The sequence below is a fragment of the Triturus cristatus genome, chromosome 3_2 (assembly GCF_964204655.1).
Source record: "Triturus cristatus chromosome 3_2, aTriCri1.1, whole genome shotgun sequence".
NCBI lineage: Eukaryota > Metazoa > Chordata > Amphibia > Caudata > Salamandridae > Triturus > Triturus cristatus.
The window spans coordinates 824,541,228-824,561,240 of record NC_140584.1 but is presented as its reverse complement, the minus strand read 5'-3'; the positions used below and the strand labels follow the sequence as shown (position 1 = coordinate 824,561,240).

Here is a 20,013-nt window from a genome sequence, read left to right as displayed (position 1 = left end):
TAAAAATGCAGCTGGGTGTTAGGGATGTCAACAGCACTGGATTTGACCTTTTTTTCTTCTGGCAGCCATGTCCATTTTGCCTAATTCTTATTCACTGAAACGTGTTAGCCAATGAGTACAGTTTCGCTAGATATGGGAATACATCGATGTACCACACAGGCACAGATCAGAATCTGCTTGAAAAGTTATAGAAACAGTATATCATAATGTTTTAAAATGCAAATTATGTTTGCAAAATGTCCCAAACCAATGGTCAATATATTTTTCTTTTAGGTTTCTGTTCAATTAATGCCTCTGAAGAAGTGTATAATGCGATATGTATTGAGCTGATCATTTTGGATTTCATAAGTTAATAGAGACAAACAAGAGAATTTCAAATTTTACAGATATTGATCATGTTTAATCACTACAGCAGAGAGCAACCACTTTTTAATGGACGCATTTCTATACTATGCAGATACACATCTGAAGCCAGCAGCCCCAGCGAGTGTACAGTGGAATCTGGACACCAGATGTGTTCTGTGATGTTGCTGTCAAGTGTCAGGTCACCTCACTAGTGCACCAAATAAAAAAGTTAAAATATTTTTTAAATGTTTTTGAATCTCCGAAGTTATTTTTGAAATCATATTTGTACAGGAATGCCCCCAGAAGTTGGGCAGCCTACATCCAAAGCACACCACCGAGCACAGGTCTGAAGAAGAGCATCCTGGTTCAATTTCCACTCTTGCACCTCCTCTGGTAATCGGCTCCCTTGCTGTCTTTCCTCCTCAAAGAAGACCACTGAGGGAAGCCCTTTGTTTCAAAGCTCAACACCAGGTCCATCATTTCTGCACACTTCATTCACAACATACACAGTCAACATTCACTGGTGCTCTTAGCGATATGTGGAGCTCTATAGCAGAAGGGACTTCACAGCCAGATACATTGCAACCTACTACAGCAAATTGAAATGCTGCCATTTCTCCTGTCAGGGCTTAGTTTCACTGATTACTAGATCAACAGGGTGCATTCCGCTCCCATATCAGAGACTTTTATCACAAAGACATTCTGCAGCCGAGAGGATCAGGCCAGCTGACACTTTTGAAGGTTTAGTCTCCGGCACATCCATTATTGAAGGTGTAAGGCTACATGTCTGAAGACCCAAGCTAGGTCAGTCGGGTCTCCCCTGAACTGACTCCACTTGTGCGCCATTTTTACTTAAGGGGGTCTCATTTGCGGGGGCGTGGCTAGCAGCCGGTGATGGCGGACGTCTAAAAGACGAGCTCCGGGCCGGGGGCTTCAAAATCCTGCAAATTCATACATTCCTAGGAGCTGTGGCGAAATCCGGCTCCCGGACGATGCCGCTGGAGTGAGGGGAACTGTCCGGGGTTCCGACGGCTGACACACAACTCGCCGCCGCCGGCTGTGACACTGTTGCCGGCGGCGCGTTGCTCCGGGCCTGATGTGGTGGCGGCGGACTGCAGCCGCGGTGCTGTGGTGAGGTCTGGGCCGGTGGACGTGCCAAGACGTGCGGCGCTGGCCGGCACTCGAACCCCCGGTCTGCGGCCTGGTGCCGGCTCAGATAGTGTGCGGTCTACGAGGTGCCTGCCTGCCGGACTTTGGATGCTGCATGCGGGGGCTTCACTGCGATACGGCCGGGGTGCCCGGTCTGCCTGCACCTGCTAGGTGGCCCTGAAAACTTGTGGGGCGACACTCGGCCTGGCGGGCCCGACCCGGGCGAAGACACCTATGTGCACGCTCCACGAATTGTGACCTGGGGCGGCCTGGCAGTGACATCTAGCGACCTGGGGAGGCCCGGCCAGTGATATCTCCGCACCGGGGCTCGAGTGTGGCGGCCCGGAGGCCTGAGGGCGCCAGCGACATACTCCGGAGTGGCAGCCGTACCGGGACGGCGGCGGAGGGCACCCTGCGGACGCCGTTAAGTCCCCGCGGCTGGATGAGGCTGCGGGTGCCCCCCCTGGAGCGGTGGTGGGGGTTCGAGAGGCACCATCTGATGTGTGACGACCAGCATTAACGGCGACTGCCGAGGGGCCCCGGAACCTGTGAGTACCCACCCACCCGGACAACCTACCTGGCCTGGCGGTGGATGTGGTGTTGCTGCGGGAGGTGTGGAGTGGGGGTAGCGCCGCATGTCACTCTTGGGGACTGCTGGTAGAGGAGACTGGCTGAGCTTGGGGCCGGAAACCCTGCTTGGGGAAGAACGGAGCCACTGAGTATCCCCACACCCAAGACGAAGTGTGAAGCCATGGACAACCTCACATCCTGTTGGATAGCTCGCTCCTCACGACACCCTCCATACTAGCTGGCTGAGCCTGCAGGCTGCCCGGACCGCCTGGGGGAGGCTGGCGGCTGAACCGGGGGCCACTGTAGAGGTGCATTTGGGGGCTTGGTTGTTGCCCTTCCCTCTGCTCACCGCAGGGCATAGCTCCTGGAACGGGCATTAGGGCGGATGCGCTCGGACAACCCGGCTTGTTACCCACCTTCTGCCTGAGCAACGTTATGGGTAGGGTCCGGCACAAGACACCTGTGTGCCCGCCCAGTGGGGGCACTCTGTCCTGTCCCCCGATCAATGCGGACGATCGCCCAGCCCGACCATCAAATGGGGAACTGCCGGCTACCCCTCCAGATAAACTGGATATGATCCTCAAAGAGATCAGGGACACTCGCTCGTCGCTGGAGGGCCAATTGGGAGTGATATCCGTCGACCTGAATCTCCTCAAAGATGACCACCGGAAGCTGGCTGACAAGGTGCGGCACACGAACCAAACAGTGGAGCCCCTGGTGTCACAGGTGGCAACCCACACCGAACAACTCACCCGCATGCGCCAGGAGATCGATGCACTACATGCGCGTGCAGACGACGCGGAAGGACGCGCGCGCCGCAACAACCTCCGGATAGTGGGATATCCGGAGGGTGTGGAGGGCCCGAACCCCACGATCCATATTGAAAACTGGCTAAAAACGGTGGTGGCCCCTACTGGTCTCTCCCCTCACTTTACTGTGGAGAGGGGGCATCGGGTCCCTGCGGGGCGACCCCCGCCGGGGGCCAACCCCCGCCCTCTATTAGCTCGAATCCTTAATTACAGGGATCGTGACCACCTCCTGCGCGCTGCCCGGGACAATGGTCCGCCGCGTGTCGATAACACCACCGTCCTCATCTTCCCGGACTACACACAGGCGGTGCAGCGGAAGCGCTTCTCCTTTATGGAAGTGAAGGCGCGAGTACGCGCATCGGGCCTCCCCTTTGCGCTGCTTTTCCCGGCCAAATTGAAGGTGGTCCACCAACAGCGGTTTCTCTTTTTCGAAACGCCGGACAGTGCCTGGGACTGGCTGGACAGAAACTTCACGGAGGTTCTCCCGGCTAGGAGGCTGGATTCTACGGCGCCGCGGTCGCAGAGACCCCCGCGACGGCGGAAAAAGACTATGCTGACACAGAGTACGTCCTCCGGTGCTCCGCCGCAGCAGCAAATTCGGGAGGGCCAATGTGAGGTGCTGTGCTCGGCCTCCTTGTTTCACTCTGCCCGACCCGCGATCAGTACCAGCCCATCCCCGGGAAACTCCACGGACTCTGACACGGAGGGAAGTGTAGCGTTGTTCCCCTCGGACTCTACTCACCTTAGCAAAGACCCTCTGGAGAGCCTGCCGGGCGGATCTTATGGCTTTTGTTTCTTATTATGTAGCTTGCTCTCCAGAGGTGCGCTTGGGAATGTACACCCCTTTCCTGTTCATTGATGACATCTCCTATACACTTTGCCCACCTTAGTGGGGCATTGGATCATATTGTGTAATCCGGTCAAGTATAGATAGCTCCCCGGCCTGCCCTGTCTTGGGCGCTTCCACGATTTGTACACGTTACTGATAACTCAGTGTGTTCTTAACTAACTCCCCCATTAAGCGATAGCACTGGTTTAGATTCTGTAGTTATGTACTGTTTACAGTTTGGTCGGACGTGGTTGGGGCGTTGGACCCAGTATTGGATAACAATGTTTTTGTTTACAGGGTTGCCACATGGGATGGGGGAGGGGGCGGGGGGATGGGGGTGGGATGGGAAGTGGAGGGAGGCTGAGGGGGGGAGGGGTTGTCTCCTGTCACGATGACAGTCCCTAAGTCATATGTTTTGATATCCTGGAATGTGCGGGGTATGGGTTCCATTCAAAAGCGCCACAGAATAGTAGCCCAGTTGCACCGGCGCAAGGCTCAGATAGTATGTTTACAAGAAACCCACCTGATACACACTGAATCCCTGAAACTGCAAAAACGCTGGAGGGGACAATTCTATGCCACTTCCTACTCCGCCTTCTCTAGAGGTGCTGCGGTGTGGATCCGCGCAGGGGTTCCCTTTTCCTCAGTAGAAAGCCGGGTTGACGATCAGGGTAGATATGTGTTGTTGCGGGGTCTACTGGATTGCTCGCCTGTGGTGCTGGGCTCCTTGTACGCCCCTAATGTGGATCATGCAGAATTCCTTTCCCGGGTCTCCGTAGCCTTGTCAGACTGGAGTGATTGCCCATGGTTGCTTGGGGGTGATCTGAATGCTGTCTTTGATCTGGAGCTGGATCGATCTCACCCCCCCTTGGCTGGTACTGCTGTGCGGGCCCGAACTGCGGCCCTGGGTCAATGGGCACGGGGTTGGAATCTGCTGGATCTTTGGAGACTGCAACACCCGCCGCCTAAGGAGTATTCCTTTTACTCTTTTCCTCATCAGTTGCACACGCGCCTGGATTACTTTTTGGGCTCACCGTCATTGACATCGGCGGTTTCCCACTGTAATTATTTTGGAAAAACTCTATCTGATCACAACCCCATCGAATTGGGTCTTGGGTGGGGCCGTTCCCCAGTGCCGATACCGACTTGGAGGCTGCAGCCCCTTCAGTTGGAGGACCAGGTCTTCCGTGACACCTTGCAAAGGGCGATCACCACATATTTTACTGTTAACGAAGGTACCGCTTCAACACGCTCCCTAGAATGGGAAGCCTTTAAGGTGTCTATGCGGGGGGTGTCCCTAGGATCCCTAGTGGGGGCCCGCAGGGAGGTGATTCGGGACTTGTCCCAATTGGAGGCTGCGTTCCAGGAGCAGGAAGTAGAGGCCCAGCGTGACGCACAGGCTGAGGCTTCCTTACAGGAAGCCAGAGTGAAATATGCGGAAGCTCTAGAGCGGCTTCGTTTATTGGATTACAGGGCGTACACTCAGTGCACACACTCGGAGGCTGATAGGGCGGGCCCATTATTGGCGCGACTAATTGCCCCTCCGACCTGTCCGACTCCTATCCTGGCCATTAACACCGGACGACATGGGCAAGTCCAAACCCAACTGGGAGTAAACTCGGCATTCCGGACCCATTATGAGACACTCTATGGGACGATCCCAACGCCAGACACAGATGTTGTAACTGAGTTTCTGTCGCAGGCGGACTTGCCGGTGTTCTCTGCGGCGGAGATCCACGACTTAAAAGCGCCAATTACTCCGGCTGAGATTAGAGTGGCTCTCAAGTCGTTAGCCCTGGGTAAGACACCTGGCTTTGATGGGTTGCCCGTTGAATTTTACTCCACCTTCTCTTCCCTATTGATCCCGAAACTACACCAACTCTATATGTCATCACTCGCGGAAGGGAGGCTGCCCCCTACCACTCGGGAGGCGATCGTCACTTCCCTCCTCAAACCGGAGAAGGATCCCTTAGATATGTCATCATATAGGCCCCTATCGCTCCTCAACACAGTATATAAAATTCTTAGTAAACTCCTTGCTAACCGCCTACTCCCATTCCTTCCGCGACTGATCCACACGGACCAATGTGGTTTTGTCCCACGATGGAGTACCTCGCTGAATCTCAGGCATTTTCATGCCATCTTGCACGCCTCGGGCCCCCGCCTGGCGGGCGCGGTGTGTTTATCCCTGGATATTTCGCAGGCCTTCGATACGCTCAGCTGGTCTTATATGTTGGAGGTATTGAAGAAAATGGGTGCTCCCCCAGAGCTATGTGCCTGGATCCAGCTGCTCTACACCGCCCCCACAGCCAGGGCGAAAACAGGCTCGATCATCTCCTCAGCCTACCCCATCTTCCGGGGTACACGCCAGGGGTGCCCACTATCGCCTATATTGTTCGTCTTGGCACTTGAACCGTTAGCCCAAACTCTCAGGCGAGCCATGGTTCCCCATGGCATCCTGATGGAGGGAGTCTTGCATTCAGTCTCGCTTTACGCAGACGATATGCTGTTGTACTTTCGTCATCTCCAGCCCGACATGGGGGAGGTGGCGGATCTTTTTCTCCGCTTCGGAGAGATCTCCGGGTTATGCCTCAATGCTTCCAAGTCCGTAGCCTATTCTTTCAGTGGCATGTTTGTGGCGCCGGAGATCCATTTCGGGCCCTTGTACTTCAGGGTGGCGCCGGTCACCTTTAGGTACTTGGGGATTAATATATTTCGATCCGTGCCGGATGTCATTGCAGGCAATCTGGTGCGCACCATCTCTTCCATACGCTCCCAAATTGCATTTTGTAACACATTGCCCCTCACCACAGCAGGGCGGGTAACGATATCCAAGATAGTGATGTTGCCTCACCTGCTTTATTATTTCGTTATCCCGGTGGCATACCCCGCTTGGATCTTTCGTGAGCTGGATACACTGCTGATTTAGCTGATCTGGGGTACGGGGAGACATAGGCTTGCGTTAGCAAAAATGCGGCTACCGAACGGATCTGGCGGCCGGTAAAAACCTGTTTGAAATTGGCTATACCCCGACCCAATTGGCACGAGGGGCTTTTTCAAGCGCTGTTGTGCCCCGGCACCCCTAAGCCACTGGACCCACCGGCCATGCTGAGGATAGCGCTCCATTACTGGACACGGGCATGTAAATACGCCAAAATCCAAAATCCGTACTCACCAAACATGCCGCTGTGCGGCCTCCCTACGAGGCGGGGAGTTTTGCGCGCTGGACAAGTACGGCCATGGACACAACAGGGGGTGGAAACTATAGGGGCCTTTTTCCAAGAGGGCAACTTGATGTCCCACGAAGATTTTGTGAGGGTTAACAGGGTACCCGACACCCAGTTTCTGCTCCACGCTGCGATCTCTCGATATATTCGGACGTACTGGCAGGCGACACCGGCGGAACCCTCCACATTCCACCTTTTGCGATCCCTCCACATAATGGGTCATGGACGATTTCTGGTTCGTTGGCTTCACTGTGGCCTCCGGGAGCACACTCAGGTCTCTGTGGTCGCTCTCCGGACACGGTGGGAGACAGATTTGTCCCGGGCATTTAGTGATAAGGAGTGGGCTTATATCTTGGAGTATCCTAAAAAAGTGTCCCGCAACTGCAGATTGAAAACTATTCAATTATTTGTCCTCCACAGGGTGTACCTTACCTCCCATACACTGAGTAGGATGTACAACGCGGCGGCTGCAACCTGCCCCCGCTGCCTGGCACCGGACACCGATCTGGTACACATGCTGTGGCTTTGCCCGACGCTGCGGGGATACTGTGGTAGGCTAACGCACGTCCTAAGCACGATTGCTGAACGCCCCTCCTGGGACACTGCAGAGGCTTGTTTATTTGGCCTTTTACCGCTCCCCTTGAAAGCAAAACTGCTGCGCCGTTTCGCCAACCTGGCATTAATGCTGGCAAAGCGCCTGATAACACAGCGGTGGAAGTCCCGCACGCCACCACGTGTAGAGGCTTGGGGAGAGGAGGTGTTACGTTGGGCGGTAGCGGAGCGAGAGGCGCTGTACCGTGAGGAGAGTCGGGGGCTGCGCAAGCGTCCTATCTCCCTGAAATGGGCGCATCTGGCTGAACTATTCAAGAGCGAGATGGGGGAGGGGGAGGGGGGGGCTGTGGTGACTACCCCCCGGAGTTCCCCCATATAAGCAGTAGTTCCTGCTGATGGAGGTGGGTCGTTATGGCTGAGAGGGTGTGTATGACTCTTGGTTCTGGGAAGTGGGGTGTTTCGTGTGGATGTGTCCGCTTCCTGTCGGGGGATGGTTGCCGCCGGGGGGGGGGGCTTGGCCCCCCCCCACACTTCATGGTGGGGATCTTGTTTATCCATTTGGTCCCCCTCTCATGCTGCATGGTCCGGCCTCCTTCCTCCCCTTCCGTGGGCTTGGGGTGGGGTTGGTCTCTTCTTCGGCCCGCCCTTCTTCCCCCCCCCCCCAGGGGTATGCTCTGAGTCCCCCAGACTAAGATTGTTTTCTTCGTGGCTTGGTTGGGTACGGAGGGTGGGTTCCGGGAGGGTTTGGGGGGTTGTGGGACAGTTGAGCGGACACAGCTCCCCTTGAATACAATAGTTTGTAGGCTAGGAATGTAATGCACAACACTGGGATGGCCTGGTGGCTTCCCCAGCTGTCTTGGGACATTTTGGAATGTATTGTGGACAACACTATAATGGGTACAGATGGCGCACAATGCCCGAATTGTAGCCTGTACTTTCTGAATAATCAAATTGTTCAATGTGATGTGTATTGCGATGTACCTCCACATGAAAATCCCAATAAAGTTTGTTTTAAAAAAAAAAAAGGGGGTCTCATTTGCAACATTGCCTGTGGTACTTGTAATATGCAAGATGTGAAGAGGGACCACAAAGTCATCGATATGAAAGAATCAATGGCTGGATCAGTGACAAGATGTTCTGCTCTTGGTCATCTGATTACACTGTATAGAACAGTTCTCTATTAAAGACTTTCAGATTGTATCAAAGGGAATTTGACAAAGTTCAGTGAGAAATTCAGATCATGCCGTAGGTTGTAAGTGTCTTAGAGATGCAATGCCCTTACTGAGTTTTTGCCTTCACTATCCATTCACCAGAGTAAAGGGATACAGAGATCCCCCTCCCTCTGAAGTATGCTGCCTTGACAGCAATAACCTTTGTGACCACTCTTAAAGCAGATGTAAGTCTCAACAGCAGGACAGAAAGTGCTAGTGCACTGCAGCCACCACGAGACTAAGGAACTTGCTAGAACTTTTCTTTGGGAGAAGTGGAAGTAGGCACCCTGAAGATCGAGGGACAACATTGAGGCAACATTGAGGCTTCTAGGTTCAAGATTTGTAGTATCAATGCTAAGGAGACCTTTCTGCACTTTTCCTTTCCATTAATCAGTTCAGGAGTCACGGATCCCAGGTGGAGTGTAAGCCCCCACTATTCTTAAGCACCAAGAAATACCTGCAATAGAAATTCTTCTCGTGTTACCCACATGGCCCTGCCTTAATAGTGCATTTCTGGACAAGAGATCTCAGATCCTGCTGCAGAATAGTCTACTAAAAAGGAGATCCAGTGGAAATGAAATGAAAATCTTTATTGTTTCAGTTAATAAAAACCATACAATATCGAAAATACTTATATTCTCTGTCTCTTAAAAACATTTGTTTTTGCAAAAGATTTCATAATAGAATTATATAAAAGTGATTTCATATGAAAGTATACAGCGTTGCTGACTTTCTAACTAAAAACAATAAGCATCAGGGAGCCCCCACAAGGATAGGTAATCTATCTACAACTAATTTGAAGCGAATAAGATGCTCGGCTGGTAATCTATTAGAGATATCGAAGTTAGCAAAGGAGCTATTAGAATCCAACATAGCTACAGAAAAACAAGCAAGTAGAAAACTGGGCAACTTTCACTACAAAGTTTATGAGGCTCGCACCTAAACAGGCGCATGTAAAACAGAAAAAAAGCAAGGAGTCCGCAAATCTGTCAAACAAAGCACTAACATTAAGGAAAGAATTTAGGAAGTGCGGTCAGAAAGAATAGCATAAAATAAATAATGATGTGGCTTCCTAGAATAATATAAAAAGTATTAAAAGAATATATCAAAAACAAATTTGGAAGGATCAAAAATCGAACTAGAAGCAGTTCTGGACAAAGTTTCTTTTCTGCGCCAAACAATCTGACAATCAAACATTTTGGAAAATAATAAATGGAATAACCGGACCCTCCCAAACTATAAATAGCGCATGTGTGATGGAGTCGGACTGGGTAAACTACTTCAGTAGCATTTTTAAGAAAGATACAGGTGGTGAAAATAAAAATAGTTATATTGGCTTTGGAATCTAAGTCGCCAGATACATCTAAGGATCAGTTTAAAATTAGGGATTGCCAAATAACACCAGGTTGCCAGGTAGCTGATAGGATAATGAAAATAATAAAATCAGGTCGAAGGGATGGGGCCCCGGGGCCTAATAGAATACCGCAGGCCATTTTTTAAAGTGACTATGATTACTGGGCGATTGCGTTGTCAAGACTATTTATGGAGGCAAAATTATTGAATAATCTGCCGACGAGTTGGAAAGGTGCAATAATCTACCCAATATTTAAGGGCGGAGACAGATCAGATCCTGCAAATTATAGGCTCATAGCTCTAATGGATGTGGAAGCGAAGTATTACGCTTCATTAATCTTGGAGGACCTAGTAGAATAGTCTACTAAAAATAAGTTGATTCCTATGAACCAAACCGGATTTTGCAATTGCAGAAAGGTGTAAACGTTTGAATTTAAAATTACAGCTCTATTTTATTGATTTTAAAGCAGCTTTCGACAGCATAGATCGAGATCTATTGTGGTGTAAATTGAAGAAAATGGGTCTCCCAGAATTACTATTGCGTGCCATTATTCACTGGAACTTGGATACGAATAAAAATTGCAAATGGTACAAGAATTTCAAGTGCAATCCACACGGCAATAGGGCTAAAGCAAGGCTGCGTACTAGCCCCCCATTTATTTAATCTTTTTATGGCAGATCTCTCTATAAAATAAAACGAGACAAATTCTCGTCCACCTCGTCTGGGTCCATTGCCGATAACACATCTTTGTTATGCGGATGATATAGTTCTACTCAGTCTGACACGAGTGGGCTTACAAAGATCATTAAACGAGCTAGCTACATTTGCAAAGATCAATGCTTTGGAAATCAACATAAAGAAAACAAAAACGATGACTGGTGCAAAGCGGGCAGGACACAAATTCCCTGTCAGGCTGGGAGAAATAACATTAGGGGTAGTTAATAACTACAAATATCTAGGGCAGTACATTGATGATCGTTTAAATTTACAAAAACATAAACAATATTTGGAAACAAAAGGTAATGGTCTAATATACACATTTTGTGCTCTCTCAAAAAAGCTAAAGTGTCCATCTTTAAAGCCTCTGTTAGATGTAATGGCTGGTAAATTGATGCCGACAGTGGAGTACGCAAGCATCGTTCTAAACGGAACAGATGCTGAACTGTTGGATAAGATTCAAGAGAGAGCACACAAAAGGGTTTTTAAGTTACCACAGAACGTGTCACCAGCACAGATGAGGTTGGAATTTGGCCTTATTCATCAAGGGATTGGGAGAATCTATGCATATGGCAAAAGCTGGTATAAAATGTGGTTGAGTCAAGCCATCGTCTTACACGATGCCTTGTGGCGAGCTCAGGAAGAAGATCAGCACTCCACTTATGGCAAGTTTTTGAAATTGGCCATGGAAGTAGCAAAGTCTAAAGAACTCTGGGCACAGCCCCCTCTTTTCCCGTTTTTCGTAAAGTGGTAAACAAAATGGCGAAACTACACGCATTAATAGAGGATAAAAATAAATTTGCAAAGAGGTCTCATGCCTGGATGGTAATACAGTCCTATACAAAATTACGTCCAGCAGAATATCGGAGTACAACATATTCATACTACCTAAAACGGAGTCTCATGGCCACCAAGTTTGGGTTACTACCAAGTTCAGCCCAAATGGAGACACAATGGGCCTACATCATGCACACTATGTGGCTCTGAGAAGCAAGACCTCATTCATCTTATGTGTATATGTCCTGGCTTAAGGTCGACTCGGATGTGGTTTTTGAAAAAGGCATTTAATGACGTGCCTAGGGCAGGGAATGCTGACCGAACACTTCCAAAATGGAAATACAGTCCAGAGGAATTAAGGTCACTTAACTACAAGAGACACTGCAAGTGTCAAGTTGCCCCGGAAAAATTATGGGGAGCTTGCTCATGCTATAAGTGTAGATATGCGTTTCTCTCTCGCCCCACCACAGTGATAAATAAGATAAGCCTACCCACCTTAACTCGCAAAGCCAAGTTGCAAGGAGGACTAATTAATGTGAGATCACTCAGTAAACACTGTCAAGATATTAGGGACCTAATACTTGATATGCAACTGGATTTTTTATTCATTACGGAATCATGGTTAAAAGAGTGGTGCAATCCGGACATAGCCACTGCACTCCCTCCTAACTATGATATTTATAGGAAGGACAGATCGGATGGCAGAGGGGGTGGCCTGGCCATCATTATTCGTGATTCACTTTCTTGCTCCACTCTGGATCTGGACTCCTTTAAAGGCGCGGAAAGCCTAGGCTTCTGTATTTCCCTTGATGCCTCATTGTCATTTTCAGGAGTCCTAATCTACCGACCACCAGGGCCAAGTGCCACTTTCATAGACTCACTAGGAGACTCCTTAAGCCAGCCACTTCTTAAATACGCCAATTTTACAATGCTTGGTGATTTCAATCTCCATTTGGAATCTAAAGGCTCTCCAGTAACGGACAACTTCCTTCAAATTATAGAACTCCTTACTCTAAAACAACTGGTTGAGCACCCCACCCACCTGGCTGGCCATACCCTAGATGGGATCTGTTCCAACTTTACTGCACTTAGGGTAAACCCCCCCATCCTGCTAATCTGGACAGATCATTGTATGATTCCACTCACCATCGAGTATTCGCTAATAGGGCGCCCAGATCTCCCTTCCCCTGACTCTAACCCCAGACGGCAATGGACTAAACTTATGAATAATCCTAAACTTATGCCCCACGCACAGGCATGCAGACCAGTTCTTACAGGTAATCCAGACCAAGACTCGCGCTGTCTCCATACTTGGCTCTCAACCATATGCAATGACCTAGCGCCTCTAGAGAATCATGACAAAAAGAAAAAGATGAAACCTAAAACTCAGAAGGCATCCTGGTTTACTCCCGAGTTAGCAATAAAACAGCATCAATGTAAGCAACAAGAACGTAAATGGAGGAAGTCCTATAACACCGACGATAGATTAGCCTACAAAGCAAACAGAAAACGTTATCATGACCATATCAAAATCGCTAAAAAAGTCTACTACTCCAAGGCTATAATGGAGTCAAAACTTGACCAAAAATCTATTTTTAAAATTATAACATCCTTCACCAATCCAAAAGGAGTACAGAAAGAGCTACCACCCTCACAAACCCTGTGCAACGACATCTCCAACTACTTTGAAGACAAGATTCTCAAAATTAAAAAGAACTTTCCCTCTACCCCTACTAACAAAGAGGCTAGAGACTCAAACCCGGGTCAGACTATCTTTGGTATTACGACCTTTAAACCGGTATCATTGGAATCAACCTTCAAGGCCATAATGACCTGTAAATCAGTATCTCCATTAGATGCCTGCCCCCCCATGATGCTACACAAACTTATTGACATAATCAACCCGGTCATAAATCAAATTGTCAACTCCTCATTAAGTACAGGAACTGTTCCAGACGATTGGAAACTCGCCCTGGTCAAACCCCTTAAAAAAAAGCAAAATGTGGACTCCTCGGTCCTCTCCAAACTACGGCCCATTTCACTGCTCCCGGCTCTGGGCAAAATCACGGAGAAGTTCGTGCACAAAGAACTCTCAAGGTTCATCGAATCTAATAACACTCTCCATCCTCAACAATCTGGCTTCCGTCCTAGACACTCAACGGAGTCTGCCCTCCTAGAGGTCACGGAGGTGCTAAAAACCATTGAGGACAAGGGAAAGAAAGCAGTCCTGATCTTACTGGATCTATCTGCCGCGTTCAATACTATCTCACATGACATCCTTCTCACGAGACTCGAACGCGGCGGCATTACAGGTACCGCTCTTGCGTGGATTAAATCTTTCTTAACCAACTGTAGACAAACTGTCTCCCTAGGCCCCTTTCTTTCAACGGAGAAAAACACAACAACAGGTGTCCCTCAGGGCTCCTCCTTAAGCCCTCTGTTGTTTAACATTTATATGGCCCCTCTTATCTTCCTTATAAACTCCTTCGGAATCGAAGTAACATCCTATGCTGACGACACCCAAATGATCATCTCCCTGGACAAGAATAATACAGATGCCGAAGTGAACTTCAAAACGTGTTTCTCACATGTCATACAATGGATGAGGAACAATCATTTACAATGTAACACCGACAAAATGGAAATTCTACCCATTGGAACTAATGGTACCTTCATCCCGGATAGTTGGTGGCCAAAAGGTACCACCCCCCCCCCCCCCCCCCCCCGGACATGGTTAAAGTAGCAGGAAATCTAGGGGTCAAATTCGACTCCGCTCTATCTTTTCTCCCTCATGCATCAACCTGCTTCAGCTTAATGAGATCACTTAAGAAGTTTTTGGATCTCATTCCATTGGCAGCGAAGAAGTCAGTAGTAGTTGCCCTGATTCTCTCGCGCTTGGATTATTGCAATAGCCTTTTAGCAGGTACCAATAAATCTACAATAAAAAGATTGCAAGTGGTCCAAAATGCGACAGCTCGTCTTGTTTTGAGGCTCCCACGCAGAGCATCTGCCTCCACGGCGCTCAAAACCCTGCATTGGCTTCCAATCCACAAGAGAATCCTCTTTAAGATTCTCTTGATTACCCATAAAGCCATGTGCAGGTCAGGACCCAAGTACCTTTCAGCACGCTTCTCCCCTTACACCACCATCAGGACTCTCAGATCTTCCTCAGCCAATCTCCTAAAACGACCTAATTTCAAACTTACCACAAAGGGAGGCAAAACTGTCGCTTACCTGGGGTCTAAAGCCTGGAATGCACTTCCATTCAGCCTAAGACTTCAGGAATCTGAATCTCTCTTCAGGAAGGCATTCAAAACTTGGATATATAATATCCCAGATGGCCACTGTTTTGCGTTAATCTAATTTCATCCAACACAAAATTCCTTTCCTTCCTTCCTTACTTCGATTCCTTAGCACCAGGAGGCTCCTTGTGGAGTGACAGTTTGCGCTTTATAAATGCATATTTACATTACATTACAGGTATTAGGCCTTGTAGAACTGCAATAATCAAGGGTTTGGACGCAATGGATCCCCATTTAAATTGTAAGGTGATGACATTTCTGATACGATACGAACAGATAATAATGAAAATGGATAATAAAATCACCATGCCATTGTTTGGGTAGTGTTTTGCAAGTATTAAAATAAAAAAAATTAAAAAACGAGAAGTCCATTAGCAAAGAACAAATATGAAGCGGTAGAAGGGATCACATTATTGACTCTAATATTGGGACTGAAATAAGTAGCAACGGAAGCACATCTTCCTGGCAATTATAAATTGGTATATGTATTTCGGTTTTACTAGGTTAGATAGGTTTTAAAAGGATTTTATGTATTGTTTTTAGTTAGAAAGTCAGCAACGCTGTATACTTTCATATGAAATCACTGTTATATAATTCTATTATGAAAACTTTTGCAAACATTTTTTTTTAAGATACAGAGAATATAAGTATTTTCGATATTGTATGGTTTTTATTAACTGAAACAATAAAGATTTTCATTTTGTTTATAAAAAAAAAAAGAGATCCAGTGGAAAGAAGAGGACGGTCTTTGAGAAAGGCAATGATTGATGATTTAAGACCCACAATCACCTCTCAGCATCTTAAGATGCTTGCCATCCTGCTGCCTCTAGGCGAAGCATGGCATCAGGAGGGATGGAAACATATAAACACATGGTGGGTGCAACAGTAGAAGTCATAAAGTGAAGGTCAATTGGCTTCCTCTGTCACTATCCCTAGAAGAGTGCATGTAATGTTTGGCCTTTGGGATAGCTCAGGATGCAGTGGCAGTGCGGATGTTACAGAGACCTTTCAAAGGCCTACATTTTAAAACTCTTGTACAAAGGGTTTAAAAGATTAAGAAACCCACACAGCTTTTCCAGTTGACTTTCTCTGCATACAATTCTTAAGGTACTCATTCTCAAGAAGAAGACAAAATTCATCAAACAGCATAGTCAACTTTTTACTTTCTACATATGCAGAAAACCAGAAGAGTACATCCAGGCATAACTGTGCCAGCACCTCTGAGAGCACATCGACCATGCTACTGCCTTGACTGAATTTCATTCTTAAAAGTTCCAGTGCTGTGAGGTACTCATGCCAAACGTCTCACTTCTCTTGACTCTGGCTGCGAGAGAAAGAGCTGATATGGACTTCCTTGACACCCTCCTCTTAGTATTGTGCTGACCTCTCAGAGTATCCATATTGGTGCAAGTGTTACACCGTGGAGACCCATTGGTGAGATTTGTGCCAATCATAATGTCTGACTGTAATGGAGTCCTAAACATTGGAATCAGGATTGTGCATAAATATATCAATGGTGTGTCCAAGTCCCGCTAATTCCACTCTTGTGGACTATTGAACGTTATGATCTTTCTGGAGATTTGACCCCAAGCAACGTGACTCAACAATGTTCTAGTGGGTCTACAATAAACTATTCATGAAGAAAAAGCGGAAGTAGGAATCAGATGTTTTAGAAAGGGTGAAGTCTCTTCTCTCTTTACCCAAGGCTCTTCGCATTCATGGGAATTCCCGAATCTTTTTTTAGTCAGATTCTCCACAAGATTCCCCACTGCCGTTGTACGAATCCATTTGTTCCTCCACATAGAAGATCAACTGAAATGATCTTACAGTGTTTTTACGCTGAAGCCACACTTCTGATACTTCTCAAGGGAGACTTTACTTTGCCTCTTTTAAGTAAATTTGTAAAGCCTTACTTTCTTCAAGTCCTTCTGAATGATTCGATTTCCTTTTCGAAACAGTTTTACAAGATTATGAGATTCCCAAGGTGTTTCTACATAAAATCTAATAGCATATCATTGGAATCCAGACAGTGTTTCTTACTGAAAACTGGTCTGTCTGAAGATTTACACTACAGCTTGTCCCTAGAGGGAGTTGCCACAACTGCAGCTCTCTTCTGCTTTGGTATCATGCAGTAAAATGTAATATAAGGTCAGCATATTACCACCATCCAAATCAGATGCTACTGCTGGAGAACCATTATTACAAGTAAGGAACTTTCTCCTCGTCCCTGTTTCTGTCACATAATTACCAGCCCAGATACTACAGGTAGCAAAACGACTAATAGAAATAAATGATTTGCAAACTCACATTTCAAATATATAAGCAACTAGTAACCGTGTTTTACTTAACAGTATTGTCTGCTCTTGACTGAGATCCAAAGTACACCTCAAAACATTTAGCTTTTTATTTTGCACCAGTTCACTTCTCATCTTGTTCACCTACTAAGTTTGTAAAGTGCCAGCTTGATTTTCGTCTGGAGATGCAGTTGCTGACATTTAAACAGAGGACTCTGTAAGAGACACTGTACTGAAACTAGGGTAGTGCTCTTGCTTATTCAGTTACTACCGTTTCTTCCTTCCAGAGGGTATGGCAGAGAGATGGACTGGGAGAAAAAGCAAGGTCACATGAGCGAGTATTATGTCTTTGGAGTGGCTTGTTCTGAGGTCGAAATTGACTGTCTGACCGGAGATCACAAGGTAAATATTACTTAAAATGACTTTTTATCTCTACTTAAAAAAGAGAGCTGACAGTGCAGCTGAAGACATTATAAGCACACTATGACTATTGAAATATTTCCACTGGCACACTGCCTGTGATGAGACTGCCTCCTTTGCCCATCAAGGCTCAGTGATCACTGGTCCTCCCTCCCTAACATGGTGCTTCATAGCTTCTCCTCACCCCGGTTCTTCTGATTCTAGACTACCAAATGTTATGTTATATTGATTTGTATAGCGCACTGATAACCCGAGAGAGTATCCAGGCCTCTTACGTTACTGATGGACAGTATCTGTGGATAATGTATGAAATATCAGTAAGTTGATATTGCTTTAGGGTACCTCAGGGGCATCCGGAGCTTTACTCTCCATTCTAGGGTTCACATGGATCGTTCAATTCCAGTTTTGTTCAGATTCTCCCTCTTGGCCATGTATTTCTCCATGTAAACTGGTGGTAACCCACATTGCTGAGGTGCCATTCCATACCACGTGGAGATGCTGTTTTTTCAAGCTCCTAACCTCCTTACTGTTCACTTACAAGCCCTGGAGATACAGAGAACATCTGTAAGTCTTGCAGAGCTTCTTCAGTGAGTAAATGCTCACTTCTTCCACCCCTTTTTCATGTTCTGTCTATGCTTGGTTGGGGCTGGGTCGAGTCTATCCCGTGGCATGGCGTGTTATTAAAAACCAGTGAGTGATCTGTAAAAGAATACGTCCGGGACCAAATGTTTTTCTTAGAAATCCGATGCTGGTGCTATTGAATGTTGAAGTGTTGAATAGCATGGATTCCACCTCATCCTTTGTTAATCCACCTCAAGACACCCCCTACCTATTTATCTCGCTGTTGAAAGCTCTTTTTCATCCCTCCTTTCTCTCTTTGTCACAGATTTCCCATCTTTCTCCTCCTCCTTTCCCCCTTTCCTGCCTATCTCTCTCTTTCGCTCTCTCTCTTTTGTTCTGGGTTAAAGTCTGATGATGAAAAATAAGTACCGGTCTCCTAAAATGAGTGTTGTTGTGTCCCACCTGCAACCACCAGCTCAAATTAAACACTGATGGCAAATAATAATGAAATTATCTTAGTTCTTTAGCGTCTCTAAGGGCTCTGTGGTTGAGAGATTAGACGGGGTACTCAGCCAATCTAGTGGATATCTTAGGGGATCACTCCCTGCGACAAATCCGCTCCAGTGGAGGAGCCTCCAATGAAAAATAAGGGCAGAATGGTTTGTTGGACCTCTCACCACGCTTCTTAAACATCAAATGTTTCAGTACAAGACCATCATTTTAGCAATGTCCTTTATAACTTATTTTATGCCAGAACAGGAAAATGCCGGATTCTGGAAATGCTTGGTGTTGTATATCCAGCAGCAAGATCGCTGTGAGGGGAATGGCCTGCCGTGGGGAGCCAACAGACCAGGATCTCTGCCTATTTTACCGCCGTGAGGGGAACGGCCCTTCAGACTCCAACTCCCAGTGCTCCTAGCTCCGGGCGCCTGCCGCTGACATCATCAGGCAGCGCCCGGGCTGCACTTAAACCATCTGAGCGCCCCGCAGCGCGGGACGCGCTCCTAAGCCCTGGTGTTGTATATCCAGCAGCAAGATCGCCGTGAGGGGAACGGCCTGCCGTGGGGAGCCAACAGACCAGGATCTCTGCCTATTTTACCGCCGTGAGGGGAACGGCCCTTCAGACTCCAACTCCCAGTGCTCCTAGCTCCGGGCGCCTGCTGCTGACATCATCAGGCAGCGCCCGGGCTGCACTTAAACCATCTGAGCGCCCCGCAGCGCGGGACGCGCTCCTAAGCCCTGGTGTTGTATATCCAGCAGCAAGATCGCCGTGAGGGGAACGGCCTGCCGTGGGGAGCCAACAGACCAGGATCTCTGCCTATTTTACCGCCGTGAGGGGAACGGCCCTCCAGACTCCAACTCCCAGTGCTCCTAGCTCCGGGCGCCTGCCGCTGACATCATCAGGCAGCGCCCGGGCTGCACTTAAACCATCTGAGCGCCCCGCAGCGCGGGACGCGCTCCTAAGCCCTGGTGTTGTATATCCAGCAGCAAGATCGCCGTGAGGGGAACGGCCTGCCGTGGGGAGGCAACAGACCAGGATCTCTGCCTATTTTACCGCCGTGAGGGGAACGGCCCTTCAGACTCCAACTCCCAGTGCTCCTAGCTCCGGGCGCCTGCCGCTGACATCATCAGGCAGCGCCCGGGCTGCACTTAAACCATCTGAGCGCCCCGCAGCGCGGGACGCGCGCGGGCAGCGCCCGGGCAAAGCCCGGGCAAAGGGCGGGCCCGTCCTTGCCCGTCACTGCCCGGAGCGGACTGGACTGGGCAATCCCCCTTTCGTTGCATTTTCATCATATGCGCTAAGGTACTTTTGACCTGTTTACTTCATGAACCTTATTACAAGGAATCCTGATTTTTGAGGTTGTATAATTGGATGGTTATTCTTTATCATTTTTG

At 48.1% G+C, this 20,013-nt stretch overlaps 1 protein-coding gene across 3 annotated transcripts in view; it reads left to right on the top strand.

Annotated features, from left to right (window-relative positions):
- The window catches only part of LOC146858231 (aldehyde oxidase-like), a 623,555-nt gene that overhangs the window by 575,207 nt on the left and 28,335 nt on the right, over positions 1-20,013 (top strand). For all 3 annotated transcript variants that reach the window (XM_085649038.1, XM_085649037.1, XM_085649036.1), the window contains one exon: positions 17,424-17,538. In XM_085649038.1, coding sequence (XP_085505164.1) covers positions 17,424-17,538 — 115 coding nt within the window. The remainder of the gene's footprint in view (positions 1-17,423; positions 17,539-20,013) is intronic.